The sequence below is a fragment of the Danio rerio genome, chromosome 24 (genome assembly GCF_049306965.1).
Source record: "Danio rerio strain Tuebingen ecotype United States chromosome 24, GRCz12tu, whole genome shotgun sequence".
NCBI classification, from domain to species: Eukaryota; Metazoa; Chordata; class Actinopteri; order Cypriniformes; family Danionidae; genus Danio; species Danio rerio.
The window spans coordinates 22,377,501-22,395,757 of NC_133199.1; the positions used below are offsets into that span (position 1 = coordinate 22,377,501).

At 33.4% G+C, this 18,257-nt stretch overlaps 2 protein-coding genes across 41 annotated transcripts in view; both read right to left on the reverse strand.

Annotated features, from left to right (window-relative positions):
• Window positions 1-5,970, reverse strand: part of tnfrsf11a (tumor necrosis factor receptor superfamily, member 11a, NFKB activator) — a 25,221-nt gene extending 19,251 nt beyond the window's left edge. For 6 of the 10 annotated variants that reach the window (XR_012399269.1, XR_012399268.1, XM_021470302.3 and 3 more), the window contains exon 1: window positions 5,710-5,970. Coding sequence is in view for 4 of the 10 variants with exons in the window: in XM_021470302.3 (XP_021325977.1) it covers window positions 5,710-5,784 (75 nt within the window). In the remaining 6 variants the exon portion in view is untranslated. Of the gene's footprint in view, window positions 1-5,302; window positions 5,525-5,709 lie in introns of those variants that run through there. The other 4 variants (XM_073940629.1, XM_073940627.1, XM_073940628.1 and 1 more) reach the window with 4 other exon arrangements.
• A 10,412-nt stretch (window positions 5,971-16,382) lies between these two features.
• Window positions 16,383-18,257, reverse strand: part of relch (RAB11 binding and LisH domain, coiled-coil and HEAT repeat containing) — a 158,506-nt gene continuing 156,631 nt past the window's right edge. For all 31 annotated transcript variants that reach the window (XM_073940157.1, XM_073940156.1, XM_073940155.1 and 28 more), the window contains 1 exon segment: window positions 16,383-17,028. In XM_073940157.1, the coding sequence (XP_073796258.1) occupies window positions 16,908-17,028 (121 nt within the window). In that variant the 3' untranslated portion in view covers window positions 16,383-16,907.

Genomic DNA, 18,257 nt, shown 5'->3' on the forward strand with positions numbered 1-18,257 from the left:
GTTTTCATATGTAAAGATATTTGTGTATTGCTGTACATCCTGTGTGTATTAAGCAATGTGTAAGCATTTAGACCTGCATAGGTGCATAGCTAACACACTCTGCGCTAGAGTTTAGACCAGCTTTCAGTTGGTCAATGACACAGTCTATTTCAGTTCCTCAAAATAGCAACGAGCCAACATGGCAACTTAACACACCTCCTCTTTAGACCGGAACACCTATGAGTCCAAGTGGCGCACATGGATTTGCTATTTAAACAACGTGTCGCACAAACATAAAATTTAGGGTTGTGCTGGTCTGAAAATAGCAGAAAATCGCACCATACACATCTTGCACCTTATTGCTCTGGGTGTATGATAGGGCCCTGAAACTCTATCATCTTCAAGATCCTAAAGTGTCCCTTTAAAGTAATAGGTTTGGTTTAGTTTGTGTAATTTATGGCAAAAGTATAAAGCTACTGTACAGTAGAATTATTTATCTTGTATTTTGTTTAAACAATGTTGTTAAACTGAATAGGATTCATTTTGTACTAGGACTTCATTTGCATTGTACAAAGTTTAAGATCAGTATGCTTTTGAGATAAATTAATACAAAAAAAAATGACACCTGAGGCATGTATGATTTCTATTTGGCATAAATATGTATATATATATATATATATATATATATATATATATATATATATATATATATATATATATATATATATATATATCCAGTAATAAAATTAATTATGTATATTAAATTAGAAAACACAATACTACATTGAGGTTAAGCAGAAGAGACCTATTTTACTTTTTCGAAATCAGAGCCCAGTCTTTCAAACAGTAGTGTACGCTTTTTTGCAAACTTTTTATTTATTTATTTATTTATTTATTTATTTATTTATTTATTTATTTATTTATTTATTTATTTATTTATTTATGCCAATAAAACCATTACTTTTCTGAACCAAGTTTAAAATGACTTTTAAGCTCATTTTTATAGAATGTAAAGTCAAAAAGTTCTTTTTAACCAATATGTGATATATTGATCATATATTGATCAATATTGATCAATATGTGATATATCATTCATTTATATATATATGAGCAATTCCATGAAAATGTCAACCTTGCCATGAAAAGAAAAATGTTTTCACCATAATAGCGAAACCGTTTCTACATTTTTGCGCAGGCAAGTGTTTTACAGTACTTTAAAAATACTTAAAAATGTCGCTGTCAATGTTTTCAAACTATTATATTTGATTTACCAAAGTCAAACAAATAACAATTTCACATCCGTCACATCCATAACGAAAAAGTTTCACATCCATAACAAACATTTTTGAGGGAAAATGTTTTCCCTCAAAAATACAAAAATGTCAAAATAAAATAAAATCAATCAGTTTTGTTCTATAAAGAGCCAACTCTTATCCTTTTGTTGAGCATTATTTATGTTGGGTTGTGCAGTTTAATTCACAGAATTTCTACGAAATATGTTGTATACTGTAAACTCGCAGACTTTTTTTGTCACATCCATAACGCTTGTTTATTTTCCTCATTTAAAGTATAAAAATGTTTGAATGTTTGAAATGATTGAATTTTTTTGATCCCATAACTCTGTGGTTAGTTGCTTTGGAAAATATAAACAGATGGTTCAATATAATGTTAACGTATACTTTCTCTGCGAATTTATGTTTTGAATTTTTACTGCAAATGTCACATCCATAACGCTGGAATCAGCCATATGTTTTTTCCCCTCAAATTCATGCCAATTGGTTATTTCATAATTGTTGCAATGGCATTCAGGCAGTCAAGTGTGGCTTAACTTAAGAGTTCAAATACTTCTATGGGGTCACAGAATCTCCGCTTTACTGAGTGATTTATACAGAAAGAAAAAAAGAAACTACACTGAGTTTGGCCTGTTGAAACATTCACTCTGTTCGGAATGAGAATCTTCGAGGCATAGTGATTATTTGACTGGTAAAAGCATCAGGGAATGAAAGAGACGTGGGAGTGTGTGTGTGTGTGTGTGTGTGTGTGTGTGTGTGTGTGTGTGTGTGTGTGTGTGTGTGTGTGTGTGTGTGTGTGTGTGTGTGTGTGTGTGTGTGTGAGGAGGGGTATTGCCCAACTCAGAGGAGGAAAAAAACATGAAGGAAAGAAAAAAAAAACACCCACATCCCTCCAGATACCGCAAAGGCATTCCACGGTTTAACAGCAGGGCAGAATTAAATGCAATCCTTTAATTCAGTGCAAATCTGAGAAAATCTGGCTGTCGCTCATATAAAAGACAATAAAAAAGAAAATAGTGCCAAGCTCAGCATACTGGGCTCAAGGTGGAGGCGAAAAGTACTAGAGAGTTCAAATAGGTAGAAATAAAGCTCAAATACAACTACAAATACATTCAAATACAATTTTTTTTTTTTTTTTTTTGCATAGCACAGTAAAGTAAAATTCTTTCTTAAAGGCTCCCTTCACAAACCCTCTTTTTTGTATCTAATTGTAGTCAATATATATTTTGAAATAAAAGAAATTGACTTACATTAATGTTTTAGTTGAATCAAATGAACTTTTCCAGTTATCTCAACTTACATCAACCATACTGTCCAAAATTAAAGTTAAAGTTAAACTTTATATAACTTAAAAATGTAGTTGAAACCTGGTTAACTCATTAAAATAAGCTAAAATAAATATTTAAAAAAATTATAATAAAAAATAAATTTAAATATTAAAATAATATAAAATGATTTGTCGTCTCAACTTTTTGTCATTAATTTGTTTACAGTGTAGGAGGTAATTTATGATATATGAATCAAACTCTTCCCTTTGATATTTCCTGGGATTGATCATGGATATATCCATCATCTCATTTGGAAAAATCCATGGGTTTTATGGAAATTCATTACGAGGAATTATGATTTCCCTATCAGATAAGTAAATGACCACAACCTTTGTCAACAAGTGTCAAGTTCATTACAACAAAAAGCAAATCCTCATCAGGAAGAAAACCTTATTCAAATCATATTTTTGGATACATGCTGTATTCCTGGAAGTATGTAAACCAATAACAAACTGTGATATTTAGTACAGTGTGTCTAATAAAAATAATGAAAAATAATCTACTTGAATGTTTTTAAGGCACAGCTAAAGACATTCTTCTGAGGATTTTTCTATACCATTGCAGAAGGACCTGAATGCTTTTTTGATGGACGTATGTGAAAAAACACAGGAAACCCAAAGGAATGTCCAGAGTCCATTTCTGAGCCTCTACATTTGAAAGTAAGGCTATACTCACACAACATGACTAAATATATACGATTTTGGTTAGTGACGCCCTGAAAAATTACATGTTTGAAAATATGCACCGGACACGCATCTTTTCTCACAGCATCTCGCTATATTAAGTTGCATATGGCAAAATCTTTTAGGTATTAAAACTCCCCACAATTCTAATAATATAGATCAGTTGACTGCTTTGCATTTGTTCTGTTTATTAGTGCAACAACAAAAATAGAAGTAAAGAGTCTGTTCTATTGCAGATTTGAATTGTAAAAGAAACAAAATGGGTTCATAAGTTCATGATCTGCGGAAAATATAAAAGAGGAAAAGGTTAAAAAGATCAGGCATGCATGTGATGTAATAGAAAACATGCTACTTTTAATCTGATCTAGGGCTTTAGATAGTTCAGAAAGTGAATGAATGAATGAATGAATCAATCAATCAATGAATCAATCAATCAATCAATCAATCAATGCTCTTTGACAAAATGTTTTAAAATATATAAAATAATGATGTAATTTCTTAAATTCAAAATAATTGACTTAAAAAACTGAAAAAAACAAACAAACAGGTGGCATATATTAATGATGCTTAAACTAAATAAAATAGCTGTATAATGTATAAATTTGAACATTAAAGTTTATCCAAATGTGTGTGTGACAAAACTCTGGGGTTTCACATCATCCTTTGATTAAATCAAAAAGGTTACATGTAAATATTTTTTTATGCAACTCAAGGGATTTTTTTCCATTTACTTTTAATGAGCATCATATTTACATTTGGTGGGGAGATCCTATGATTTCCTGTAAACAAAAACCCACATGCTGCACACTTACGGTTAAGTAAGACCATTCAAATGCATGAACAAAGCACAATCCCAAAAACATCCACATCCATATGGAGTTCCCCTCAAAGTGAGCATCACTTCAGACTCAAGGGGCAAAAAGAGCCTAATTTTAAAGCCTACAAGTAATATCCCAGCCAGAGAAGGAAAGTCTCAGAAATCTAATGAGCATCTAATTTGAAAACACCTCTGGGCATTGGGATTCACCGTCAAATATGTTAATATCTATAGAGACTCACTTTTGAGACAGTCTAACTCACCCTTAAAATATTAAAAGCACAAGTCATTAAGTCATTTTTTAAAATTTACTATTGTCAGGTAAAGTTCAAGCAGTACTTGCAAGTGTATTATTCTATTTTACTTTGCACTAAATTGCTCTTTTTAAAATTTATTACATTTTAGACATTGAAGTAGACTATTCTTTGGGTCAAATATGAATATATATATATATATGACATTTACCTATACCATACGCTACAACCAGTTTTGTAGTTTTCAATACTGTCACATCTGCATACTGACTACTGTATCACACATTTTTATACTGCTTACATTTTTATTTTGTCAATTTAAGTATGCTACAATGTTCCTGTTTACAGTACATGTGAATTTTTAAATATGTGTTTAACTGTAGGTTCTGCTCATATTTTATTTACTTTCAGAAAAACTTAAGTTAGGCTACTTTTTATAGCTTTTTAGACTATTCTAAGTATAAGACAATACATACAATTTTGTTTTTAATATGCTTTTCAATCAAAGCAGTCAACAGGCACAGGTAGCCCATATTTCGGTCATTGTACAAGTAAAATATACTTTTCTTTCTGTAATTCTGAGAAGCACATCTCTAAGAAGCAGGCAGGTAAACAAAGTATACTTGATATTTTAGATTAAAATAAGTTTAGTCTCGCCGACTAAACATTTTGTAACGGATTAGGATTTCAAAATGATTTCCGCTAAACGGTTCTTTCGAACAGTTCAGTTCAATGAATTGGTGAAATACGATTCAACTTGTCAAAGCATCAAAAAATTTTGTTTCTTCTTTCATTCTTTCCCAGAGCCATTGTAAACGAACCTTTCTAAAAATAGATTGAATTCAAACAATATAGATTGAATTTACAATATTAAAACAAATATTGTCTATTAGTTTAAAGGTCTAATGGACGTATAGGCTACATACAACTGTAAACAAACATAACTTACATAGCTTTTTGGTTATTTTTTTAACTTTTCCGCTATTCTGTTGCCTTTGCCACATAGCCAAATCCACGGTTCAATCCACAATGCGAATCTCAGCTATTACAAACTGGACACGACTGAAAGATATTATTGATTTAATAAGCAAGTTGTTGGTAAAAGAACTGTTAAGTGATTCAGTCAGATGATCGAACGAGGCGATCAGATCGAGATTCATTTCAAAAGAACGAGTCGTTTACGCAAAGCGTTATCGCAGCTAAGTGCTGAAAAGTAGCACAATATAGCATTGAGGAGAAAAATATGAATGCACATTTTTCAAGTAAACAGACTAGAATAATAACTGTATAAACAAACTCTCATTTACCAGTACCAAATCAATGTTTGGTTTATATGAAAATAGTGAGCAAACCTACCTGAGTGCACAGGGCAAGAACAAAGTATGTGATCCATCCTTGAAATATCCAACTAGCTGAAAAAATCACCCTCATTGTTGTAAACGTTAAAAGAGGGCTCGGTAATCGCAGCTTCAGTGCTGTTTGTTGTATTGTCCTGCCGGGATCAGCAGCAGAAGGGTGTGCGCTCTGGGATGGGATGAAGCTCCAGACTGCTGCGCTTCTTTCCCACAGTTCATGTCAGTGTTCATTCACTCACCCACGCCGCCCTCGACTGCTGCTCTCCTGCGTTTCCACAATGTACTTCATGTGCCCCACATGCTCCTCCTCTAATCAAAGCAAGTCCGCATATTAACCGAGTGACGTGCAATTTAACAACATACATCCACTGTCTAAAACTTTTTAGTATTCTGTGTTTTTACACGTGCCACTTCAAGTTTACACGTCTCGCCTATGCAATCAAGACTGCTTATAGCCTTGATGTACATTGAAAAACTATGAAATTAACATTAAAGATTTGTTAGGGCACATGCTAAAGGGGGTTCCCTTACATTTCTAGTGTGGTGAATGAACCAACAAAGCTGATAGCACACATACATAACGGAGATGTCTATTTGATGTAGACAGATTTTTTTTAGACCGTTGCTCTCCATAACATCTTTAGAAGTCTGTTTTGAGACGTTAAATAGAAATATGCCTTTCAGATGTTCAGAAAATCAAACACCTATTTAAACTACTTAGCCTATTTAAAATGAACTGAAACAACACAATTCTTGAGATTTCTTTGGACATTTTTTATGTTTAATCCACATAAATGTGTTAAACGTGTAATATTGGTGTTAACTGATTTGTGTTGGGACAACATTAATTAATTGTGGAACCCTGCAATTTTTACAGTGAATGTACTGTGTATGTTCAGCACTCCAAACAACTTTTAAAATACATAATGTATATATACATGAGCAAATAATAATAATAATAAATAAGAAATATATACGTGGGGAAAATAAGTATTCAATACCTCACCTTTTTTCTCAGAAAGCATATTTCTAAAGGTGCTGTTGACCTGAAAATTTCACAAGATGTTGGTAACAACCAAAGAAATCCATGAATGCAAAGAAAAAAATATTGATTAATTTACAAATGAAGTTATGTGTAATAAAATGAAATTACACAGGAAAAAAGTATTGAAAACACGAAAAAAGGGAATGGTAAAAATGCAGTAAAGCCCAGACAGCAGCTGAAATCTCTCCGTAGTTCTTCAGCAACCCTCTGCCCTTTCTCATTAAATTTTTTTTAATTTGAATTTTATTAAATAATATCAGCAGCTTCAGTCTAACATCTACATTAGCAGGATGATGAATATGAAACATTTCAGCAGGACAATGATCCTAAACACAGCCAAGAAAACTCTCAAATGGTTTCAGAGAAAGAAAGTCAAGCTGTAGAATGGCCCAGTCAATCACCTGGCTTGAATCCAATATAAAATGCAAAATAAAGATCAGATTTGATTGACGAGACCCACAGAAACATCAAGATTTTTACACTGTTGAAATCTGTGATAGAAAAATCACACCTGAGCAATTCATGTGGCTTTATTCTCCAAATGAGAGCCGTCTTTAAGTTGCCATCACCAAAAAAGCTGTTTAAAGAAAGTATTAAATATGTTTAAGTAGTTCAATAAACTATCATTGAGTCATTCCATAATTATTACACCTATTTTTTTTCATATATTTTTAGCTTCGCATATTTTTTGTTTGAATCGTTTGGGGTTTTACCGAAATCTAGTTTAATTCCATGTCAACAGCTCCTTTAGAAATATTTTTCCTGAAGAAAAAAAAATGACGTGTTGAATACTTTTCCCCCTACTATACATTTATATATTTGAAACTTAATACGTAATGTTATCACACATTTATTCACGGAATAAAACAACATTTTGCCCAAATATTAATAAATTTAGTAAGCTGGTGCCAACCGTCAGGAAGTACAAATAAATACTTTACAAACCGAAATTAATCAAGTCTTAAATTATTCAAGTATTCAAAAATTAATTCAAGACTCAATTATCTCACAGGACATCACTAGACCCTCACAGCGCATAAGACATCACTAGTTTCAACAACTATACCAGGACATCACTATGAGAGACTAGATGTCCTGTGAGAGATTAGTAATGTCTTGTGAGTGACTAGTTATATTTGTGAGAGACTAGTGATTTCTTGAGAGACTATTATTATGAGGCTAGTAATTCATTTAAAAAAGGGCCTCTACACTTCCTAATGATTGTTGACTGCTGTAATACTAAAAGAAAGAAAACATAAATTTTAGTTCTCTGGTTTTAATTTCCCATGTAGTCAATAACAACATGTCCCATATGTCATAACAACATCAAACTAATGTTCCACTAGTATATAAGCACATGTCTGAGCAGAATGTCACTCTATGCAGTGGTAAACTGCTAGTCGTTTGCCTGTAAGTCTTATCATGCTTAACTGTCAGCTAATAGTTGTTCATTTGGCATCTGTCTTAGTAAATTGGGCAGATAGCAGTAATTGCCTTTCGTAGCCTAGGTGTGGGTGTTTGAGAGTTTGCCAAAAGTTTCACTAATTCACCGTCCTCTCGCTTTTCAAGCACAAAGCTGCCGTGTCTGTTTCTTCAAGCAAAGGCCACCTGCTTTGAATAACAGTCACCAGAAAGGCATGTTTTGGCATCCATGCACCATCCCGCATGCAAATCAGGTGTACACGCTGTCTCAATTCCTGGAGGCCTTTTAGAGCTCTTGTGACAGGCGGTTGTAGCGGTGTCATAATAGAGCGATTGTTCTAACCTGACAAAAACAACACTCCAACCCAACCTGATATCAACATGTTATTATTAGTTTTTAAAAATACAAATTCATTGTGATATTTTTGTCATAAAATATATTCAAATGTATTTTGCATATACACAGTGCATATACAGCATAAATGAGTACACCTCCTATTAAAAATTAATATTTTTATTCATTTCACAGTAGATATAGACAATACATTTTTGGGGCATATAAACAAAACCGTTTTATTAATTAAAATTAAAGTTTTGTCACCAAATATCTTTAGAAATTGACTGATAATTAGGCCCACACGGAATATACACATCATTGAGTCTATGTATTTACTTGTGTAAATATGTGTATTTTTATATGTATGTAGTTTTTTAAATTAATTTCATTAATATTATTGTGATATAATAACAGTAATATTAAACTGTTCATTTGATTTATTTACAATACCGTTTGTAAAGTCATATTATCTGTCTTTTAGTAAAGATATTACATGAGAGACTTGCTTTGTTTACCAAATAAGTATATCTAACTGGATTTGCATTGCAAACATTATAGTTAAAATGTATATATTTTTTAAATAACTAAATAGATTTTAGTTATGATACTCTCAAAATTATTCCGCATAAATCTGCAGATTTTTTACAAAACTCTCAGCAGAAAAAGCAAAAAATGTCTGCATATTCTGTCTGGCCCTAATGATAATTCATGTCAATTCAATTGAAGTGTTGCTAAAGTAATAACAAACTTCTAAAATTCATACTTTTATACATTTGTTATGTTTCTCTTGATTTTTTTTATTTATTGACAATTTATTTAAGATTTTTTTCTATTTTAATAAATCTTACGTTATTTTGTTAAATTAGCTCAAGCTTTGGGTTTGGTTCTGATTAATCAAATGTAAACACAAAACCAAAACATATTTGGTAACACTTTATTTTGATGGTCCCTATTGCACATTTTGTTGACTTTTGGCCAAATCCCAATTCTATTTTTGTACCCAAACCCCATCCCATTGGCCCTTGAAATAGAGTGTGAAGATGAAGGGCTTCAAAATTTACCCCTAAGAAATGGGACAGAACTACAGCACCTGCACACGTCATCTCTTGCTTCATATGAGATTGACGATCGCGACTGTTGAAGTAATTCCAGTTGCATTATTTTTTGGTATTTATCTTTAGGAAATCACTGAAGGCAACGATATCATGTTATCATAATGATATAACATGGCAATAAGATCATAACTGTAAGTTACTGTGTATTTACACCATGGCCATATTCATCTAAACACACAAAAACAACATTAACATTATAGCAGACACTGTAAAAAGGTAATTCCCAGCCACTAGACTTTTTTGACAGGGTATTCTAGTGTTATCGAGTGACAGAATGTTGCAGGTTTGCTATACAGGAGTTATGCATTAGTGAAAAGTTGTGTTTTTTATTTTAGCGTTTTTTTTTTTAAGCATGACAGTAAAACACAAACACTGTTATGAATGTATTAACACTTACTGTATGCTTGTTTGTTCTAAAAAATCGTAATAATGACAAAAAAAAAATACTAATTTGTGCATCTCCTGACTTCCGTGTGCAGCCATGCTGTCATTGTAGCTGGTGTATTCTGGGAAATTTTCGTACATAATGGTTTCGAGTGTTGTCCTGAAAAATCTCAGTTTCAAGGTCTATCTTGCCCTTCCACTTAGCCCTATGCATTTAAACGAAGAGAATTTGGACACCCCTACCCTTCGTTTTGCGCATTTACGTGAAGGGATAGGGGTGTCCCAATTAAGGGGAGCGGCTAAGGTATAGAATTGGGATTGGGCCTTAAAACTTGCATTGCAACTACATGCCAATTACTTCTCATTTGAGTATTAGTAGACTGTCTGCCTAATATCTGCTGATACTGCTCCTTCAACAGACATTTAACTGACTATAAGAAACTTTGCAAATACATTGATTGACATGCAGATGCAATGTAACTTAAATTCAACAAAATGCGTTAAAGTATAAGTCTCAAACTCAATTGCTGGGGGGCCGCAGCTCTGCACAGTTTTGCTCCAACCCTAATCAAACACACCTGATCCCCACACTTGAGGAGATTACTCTTGAACACCTTGATTAGTTGGATCCGCTGTGTTTAAGAGTAGTTGGTGGCTTTAAGAATCAATTAGAATGAGTTAGTAAAGAATTAAAAATCTATTCAAATGAACATTTATATGTTTTATTACAGTATTTCTGTATGTTGATAAATGCTTTATTAACTCAACTTCATGCAGTTTTGTGACCTTAAGTGAGGACTATGCTTTATAAATCTCTTATAAATCACAATTAAAGGCTTACTATTACATGAACAATAAATGTTTGCAATTTTATCTTAGAAAATAAAATGACTGTAAACTTTAAACATTGCAGAATAATAGAAGTGTTAAAATACCATTAGCAATAAATACAATTAAATAAAATTGGATAAAACAACAATATAATTTAACAATATATTATGATGCAACATTTCAATGTTTTTTTTTAATGAAGTTTAAACCGCACAGTAATTTTATATTAGTTACGATTGCAAAAATACGGTTTTATTTGTGTATCTTCAAATGAACAGAAATTAATCAAGTCATTTATTTTCTATTTTTTTCCCTGTTTGGAACATAACTGAGCCTTTAATTGTCATTTATAGGGGATTTATAACGCATAAATAGTCCTCATTTTAGATGAGGTCACAAACCTGGATGAAGTTGACTTATCAAAGCATTTATTAACATACAAATCATTAGTATAACTAGTATATGCATGAATAATAAGGTATATAAATGTTAAATTAAGTTTATTTTTCATTTGCTTATGCATTCTGAATGATCTTAAAATAGCACCAACTACTCTTAAAATAAGTAGTTTGTAAATAATGCAATAATTAAGTTAAAACATAATCATTAAAGTATAAAAATACAACCCTTAAGCACATTACAAATGTGCTTATGTTATGTCAAGAATACAGCATTTGCAGATGCATTTATAAACTGCTTATTAACGTATATTAATGTAGAGTTAATGGTTAACAAATAATGAATTCACAATTTGCTAATGCTTAAATGATTCATAGTGTAGTTATTATAAAGTGTTATCGACTTTTATAAGAACCCGCTTGCCACTAACAAATAAAATCGGGTAATTTCTCCTAATTTAATATGCCTTTTCATTGGCTCAAACTTTAAATTTTTGTTTTTTGAAGCTTTCAAAGTGAGGAGCTGATGCTGAAACTGGCACCCTCCAACACCCCTGGCTTGATAAATTGCCATTACATACTGCCGTTCCTCAAAGCGCTGGGCTTCCTGTCTTGTTATGAAGCAGTCAACAGCGCAACAGGAATAAAAACACGGAGGGGCAGAATGTTCCTGTGGTTCTATCCAGCTCTGGAAATGTTCCTGACGTCTGACTCATGGTCTTCAACTCTTGCCCTGCGCTTATGAGTAACTCGTCCCTGCTGATGAAATTTCCACTAAACTACGAGACCCGAAGTCATGCCTCCTGCCAAAGGAAATAATTTATGCAAATATTGTTTTATTTTTATGATACATTTGAATGAAAGGAGTCACACTCACGATGTAGGTACGCAATAAAAGTTAAAGATTAAAAAACATTATGCAAATTTGGTTATCCCAAGTCAATAAATAATTCCTACACAAAGGCTTCAGTAGAGTCAGTTTTTCCTCCCGCCAATCGCTGACCATGTGATCAAGAGGCTCTTGAACTTTGAAACCTTTTCTCCTAATGTGCAGTGGGAAAACAAATGCGTCTTAGAAGCTCTTCAGTTTTATTTTGTTGGTTTTCAAGGCTACGAGTTTATTGTAGCAACACCTGTCGTTGTTTAAAATATGCAGCACAGTTCAGGTGCATTATGGAAGTGCATGAGCGTAAACTGACATGAGCGAGATAGCAGGGACAAATAATGTGCTACTGATTTACTGTATCAACGGTACTTCAAGAGATAATTCACCTTCGAATTTGAATCTACACACACACAAACACACACACACAATGCTGGGGTGCTTCAACTAAACTATTTTGGAAAAAACATTGTGCAAACTTTTAAGATATAAATGTAATTATTAACCTGCTTGGTTCTGATAAAAAAAAAAAAGTACACAAACACTCTACCTGACAAAAGTCTTGTCGCCTATTCAAGTTGTAGGAACAAATAATAATTTGACTTATAGTTAATCATTTGTTATCAGAAATGGCTTATACGAAAGGCAAAGGCCTCTAGATTACGCTTATTTGACCAAAATATAATATGATCATGCCTTGATTTTTTATGTTTTGATTAGGACAGCAAGCTCTGACTTTGCTTAGACAAAAGTCTTGTGACTAAAAAAGAAATTATGTACAGTATGGAGTATAAAGTCATGGTGCAGTGGAAAAATAATGAAGATTGTGTATGACTCCCATGAACTTAAAAGACTGCATCCATAGCTCTGTGCAATGACTCAAATAACTCAATAATAAAGTCATCTGGAATGACAAAGAAAGCTTTCTTGCAGGACAAAATTCAAAATTCATTGGATTCCTCTTCAATGCCTTTTCCTTCATCTGACCCGACATGCTCAATAAAGTTCAAGTCTGTTGACTGGGCTGGCCAATCCTGAAGTACCTTGACCTTCTTTGCATGCAGGAACTTTGATGTGGAGGATGAAGAGAAGGAGCGCTATCCTGCTGAAGAATTTGCCCTCTGCTGTGGTTTGTAATGTAATGGGCAGCACAAATGTCTTGATACCTCAGGCTATTGATGTGGCCATCCACTCTGCAGAACTCTTGCACGCCCCTATACTGAATGTAACCCCAAACCATGATTTTTTTTTCTTCAGCAAACTTGACTGATTTCTGTGGGAGTCTTGAGTCCATGCGAGTTCCAATTGGTTTTCTGCTGTATTTTTGATGATTATGATGCAGATCAACAGATGATTCATTGGAAAAATCTGCCTTCTGCCACTTTTCCAAATGACCAGGTAGAAATCAAGCTATTATTTGTTGCTCTTACAACTGAGATTGACGACAAGACTTTTGTCAGGTAGTGTATATGCTGGTAGGTGGGTTTTGGTACTGGCTCTTGCTAGCCCTTTGCTTGTCCAGTTTAAATTGGGTATTCATTTTATTTTGCCTACAGTTTATAGGTTTTCTGTTTCTATCAAAGTGCTGGAGCCGCTGACAAAAAGAAAAGTAAAAAAATACACAAGATCTCAGTCAACTATAATAATAAATGAAACGCAGTTCCAGGAAATCCCTAAAAACATGTTAGTGTGGTTTCTTAACTGAGTTTGACATCACCAGACAGACTCCATTTGTTAGATGACCTTCAGATTGGCGGTTGACAGATGAACATGATAATTTGCTTTGCTTGCGTTGAAAGCAGTTTTTTATCATTTACCTGAGAAGAAACAACTATTGTCACTTACTTTTTATCGCTCATGATATGTGTGCTTTATCTGGGTGAGTCGAAGTGAACTGTGATGCTAATGGAGTCTCATAAAAGTGCATATAGATGAACAATCCTAAGTTTCCTTAAAGAAATAGAAAGTTCACTCAAAAAAGAAAATTCTGTCATCACCCTTCACTTGTTTTTCAAACATGGCCAGTTGAACACAAATCTATATTAAATGATGCTGGAAAACAGCAGCCACTGAATTGAATAGTATTTTTTGTTCCTCTTTTGGATATCAAAGGCTGTTGGTTAACAACATTCTTCAGAACTTCATATTTTGTGTTCAACAGACAAAACAGAAAGTTTATAAAAGTTTAGAACCACTTGAGTATAAATAGATGTTTTTTTTTCTTTATTATTTATTATTATTCTTTATTAAAATATTTATTTTTCTTTATTTAAGGGCACACAAAATGAAAATCATCTTTTGGAAGCTGTTTGGCCAGAACTGTGTGTGAGTATAGTGTGTCCACCATCATAATGGGGACATAAAGTCACTTATTTGTACTTCTTGACTTTAAAATAGGATCCAGATCCCTCCTATTTTGAGGCCCACTGCAACGTGACGTGGGAGTGCGGTTTCCCCGCCCACTGAATTGATTGAAAACTGCATATTAGCATGTCTCAGTTGTAATGCGTATAACATCAACAAGACAGGATGTGATATGCACAAAGCAACCAGGATAAAAAGATCTGTTCAGTTCTCTGTGATCATCATCAAATGTGATCAAGAATGAGTTTTAGAAGTTTAAAACCGTTTTAAAAGAGTGCATGTTTATAATAAATTACAGTGATTTCACTGTCTTTGCCACCACAGCCGCGTATTAGTACAATAACTAAAGATGCTTCAATCTCGGTTTGTGCAAGTTAAATTAGGTTCACTTTGTACATTAACATAACAGATATCCAAACAGCAGTGGATATTAACGAGTATCCTGTCCACATTTGCAGTGCAAAAAAGTGCAAACTTAAACACGCACACGTGGCGCTATGCGTGTGTCTCCGCTACTTGTGAACTTTGTAAAAATATTATGTGTGTGACTCATTGTTGCAGAAAGACTTGAATTAACTCCACAATACATTTGATAATCATTGGTAAAGTTCTTACTGTAGTATTTCTCACAAACGTTACATGAGATCTGCTTCCTTCATGTCTGTCACGGTGCTGTTTATCTGATGCAGCCGAGGTGGATATTAAAATACACTCTGACAGGCACGTGGGAACGGTGGGCGGGGAGAACTAGCATTAAAGCCACAGGCAATGAAAACAGCCATTATACATTGTGTTCAAAGCAGAAAATTCCAATATTCTGAAAGGTATAATAAATATTCTGATGGATGTTTTGAGCTGAAACTTCAGACACATTCTGGAGACACAAAACACTTCTCTTAAAAATAGGGTAAAATATTATGTGCCCTTCAAAAAGCACTCTTTTATGCACTTTTAAAAATGTCGTTTTTTTAAAGACATAATGGCATACAGCATTGAAGAAACACCATAAATGATGACTGTTTTCATTTTTGGCAAATTATGCCCATAAGAGCTAATTTATTATGATTATTGTGAATAAACAGTTCCCTCTATTTAGACAATGTTCCAGGAACATTTTCTTTTAGGTTCTCTTTGTGTAAAATTTTGGTAGGAATTTTTAGGAAAACAAATATATATATATATATATATATATATATATATATATATATATATATATATATATATATATATATATATATATATACATACATACATACATACATACATATATACACACACACACACACACACACACACACACACACACACACACACACATACACACACATATATATATATATATATATATATATATATATATATATATATATATATATTTCTGCTACTTCTTCATACTACTTATTTAAAATAAGCTAAAACAACAATTCTTGAGATTTTTTTGAGGACAACTTAGTTATATTATGTTCAATCCACCTAAATTTAAGTGAACTTAATCAATTTGTTTGATAACATGAATGAATTGTGTGTGGAAACCTGCATTTTTGACAGTGAAGTTAGTTTGCAAAACAAACAATCAAACAAATAATGGATGCTTCCCACACTGTTAAAAAAAAAAAAGTTTACAACCTTAAATTTTTAGGGCAACAAACTTGAGAACATTTTTGAGTTTCCATAAACCAAGTCAAGTGCAATAACTGGGTTGAAAGCCGAGTAAACTCAAAAATGTCCTGAAGTTTGGTGCCTTAAAATTTTAAGTTGAGACATTTATTTATTTTTGCAGTGCGGGATTGCTCTTATTCTCCCAAATAATAACCAAGCAGAACCAATATGGTATACTGAAAGGCAAGGTGCTCAACAGGTGAATTTATAGTTCAAAAGAAACTTTTCATCAGAGGTACATAAGTACACAAGTGGTCTTTGCTTTTTATTATCTTATGACACGAATTTTCAAATATACATGATATTGGGTACTGTTCTCTCAGTTCACTGTATTTTACAGTTATTTACCATTGGAGCATATCCAAAATTAGAGAAACAAAACCCTGGACAACTTTACACACTTTTAGAAAATATTCTTCAAAGACACAGCAACACATAAAAGACAACGAGACGAGGAAGGAATCATTTCGATTTCATAAAGTTCACATTGTCCCAAAAGAAGAAAGAAAGAACAAAAAAAAGTGTAGTGATGTAAATACGCCTCTGAAATAAAATCAAAATAAAAAAATGTAGAACACTGAAATATGAGTGCAAATATCTTTGGAGGCTGGAATAAATTTAAGACATAAATATGTTAAAAATACAGACTATTAAATCAACCATGGTCAAAACAAACAAAAAAAAAAAAACAGAAAAAAAGGCAGACGACTGAACTTCAAGTAGGAGATCCCAGAAAAATGGAGAAACAGCCCAAGCAGATCTCATTTCTTTCTCTGGAAAACGTTGGCCAGCATGGCACCTGAGGTTGTCAACTGGCCCATCTTACTTAAAAACTTGGTCTTTGCATCTTCACCCACCAGACTCGCAGCAATAGAAATGGACCTAAAGAGGCACAGTGTAACATTCATGGGGTTAAACATCCACTCATCACTTGAAAAAGCACACTAAACCAATAGTCAGACATGATGCTTCTACCTGGTACAAATGAGTCTCTTAAGACCACTCGTGTGTGGATTTTGGCTAAAGCATTTACATCACTTTTTAAAATTACAAACAATTATTGTGACATTTACACTAGTGTGTTTTTATTATAAAATACACATCCACACTTCTCCAGCATCTTTGACCTGCCAAAACGGAGTGTTTTGAAAACTCTGAAGAAGCCGTTTTAGTTTGAAAATGCATCTCAGTATACAATAGATGGGCTAAAACACAGACTTTTGAAAGCAGAGGCACTCTAAAGTGACCAATCACTCTTTGATTGGTCACTGGGACTATTCTGTATCGTTTCCTGATTTACTATTTACTATTACACAACAGGTAGACTTCAATTATGGAAAGGTCCTCGAGCACAGGGCTTTCTCCTGTTAGAAGGGCAAGAGGGGGGTTAAAGTTTTAAAGTAAAGGTTGAACTCCCCAGCTTGTTATGGTTAATGAGTTAGGAATTGCTATGAGAGATAGCTGGCTTAGAGTTCATTTATGATGGCATTTTGAATTAGTCAGTTTACTGATGTTGCATGTCTTTCAAGAGTTGGAGAAAAACAGGAACCCGGGGAAATCCCATGCAAGCACGGGAGGAACATGCAGACTCCACACAGAAATGTCAACTGGCCTGGTAAGGACTCGAATCAGTGACATTCTTGCTGTGAGGCAGTGAGTGCTGACCACTGCGCCACTGTGTCACCCTATCTGGAAAAATGAAGAGGAGTAGGGGTGGTTGGGATTGATTCTTAAAGGCAAAGATGACTGAAGTGAGAAACTCTGGTTATTTATAGCAAGTTAGAATTCATCTGATTGGCTAATCATGTGTTAGCTGATGCAGGACCAGCTGTGATCAATCATAAGCATGTGATCCTCAGGAAATTAGTTGATAAATTAACCATGCAAAGCGTTTTCATTTTAAAACACAGTGTACCCTAGGTTAAGTCCACTGGAATAAACTAAAGGAAAATGTACAATGTTTTTGCTAGCGCACATCAACTGTATTTACATGGCCATCAGTAATCAAATTATTTACCTCAATTTAAATAAGATAATAATGTGATTAAGGTGTTCAAATGAGTTGCTTTTTGAACTGTCCTTTCATGTTCCCGTTTTACAAATTATAGTAG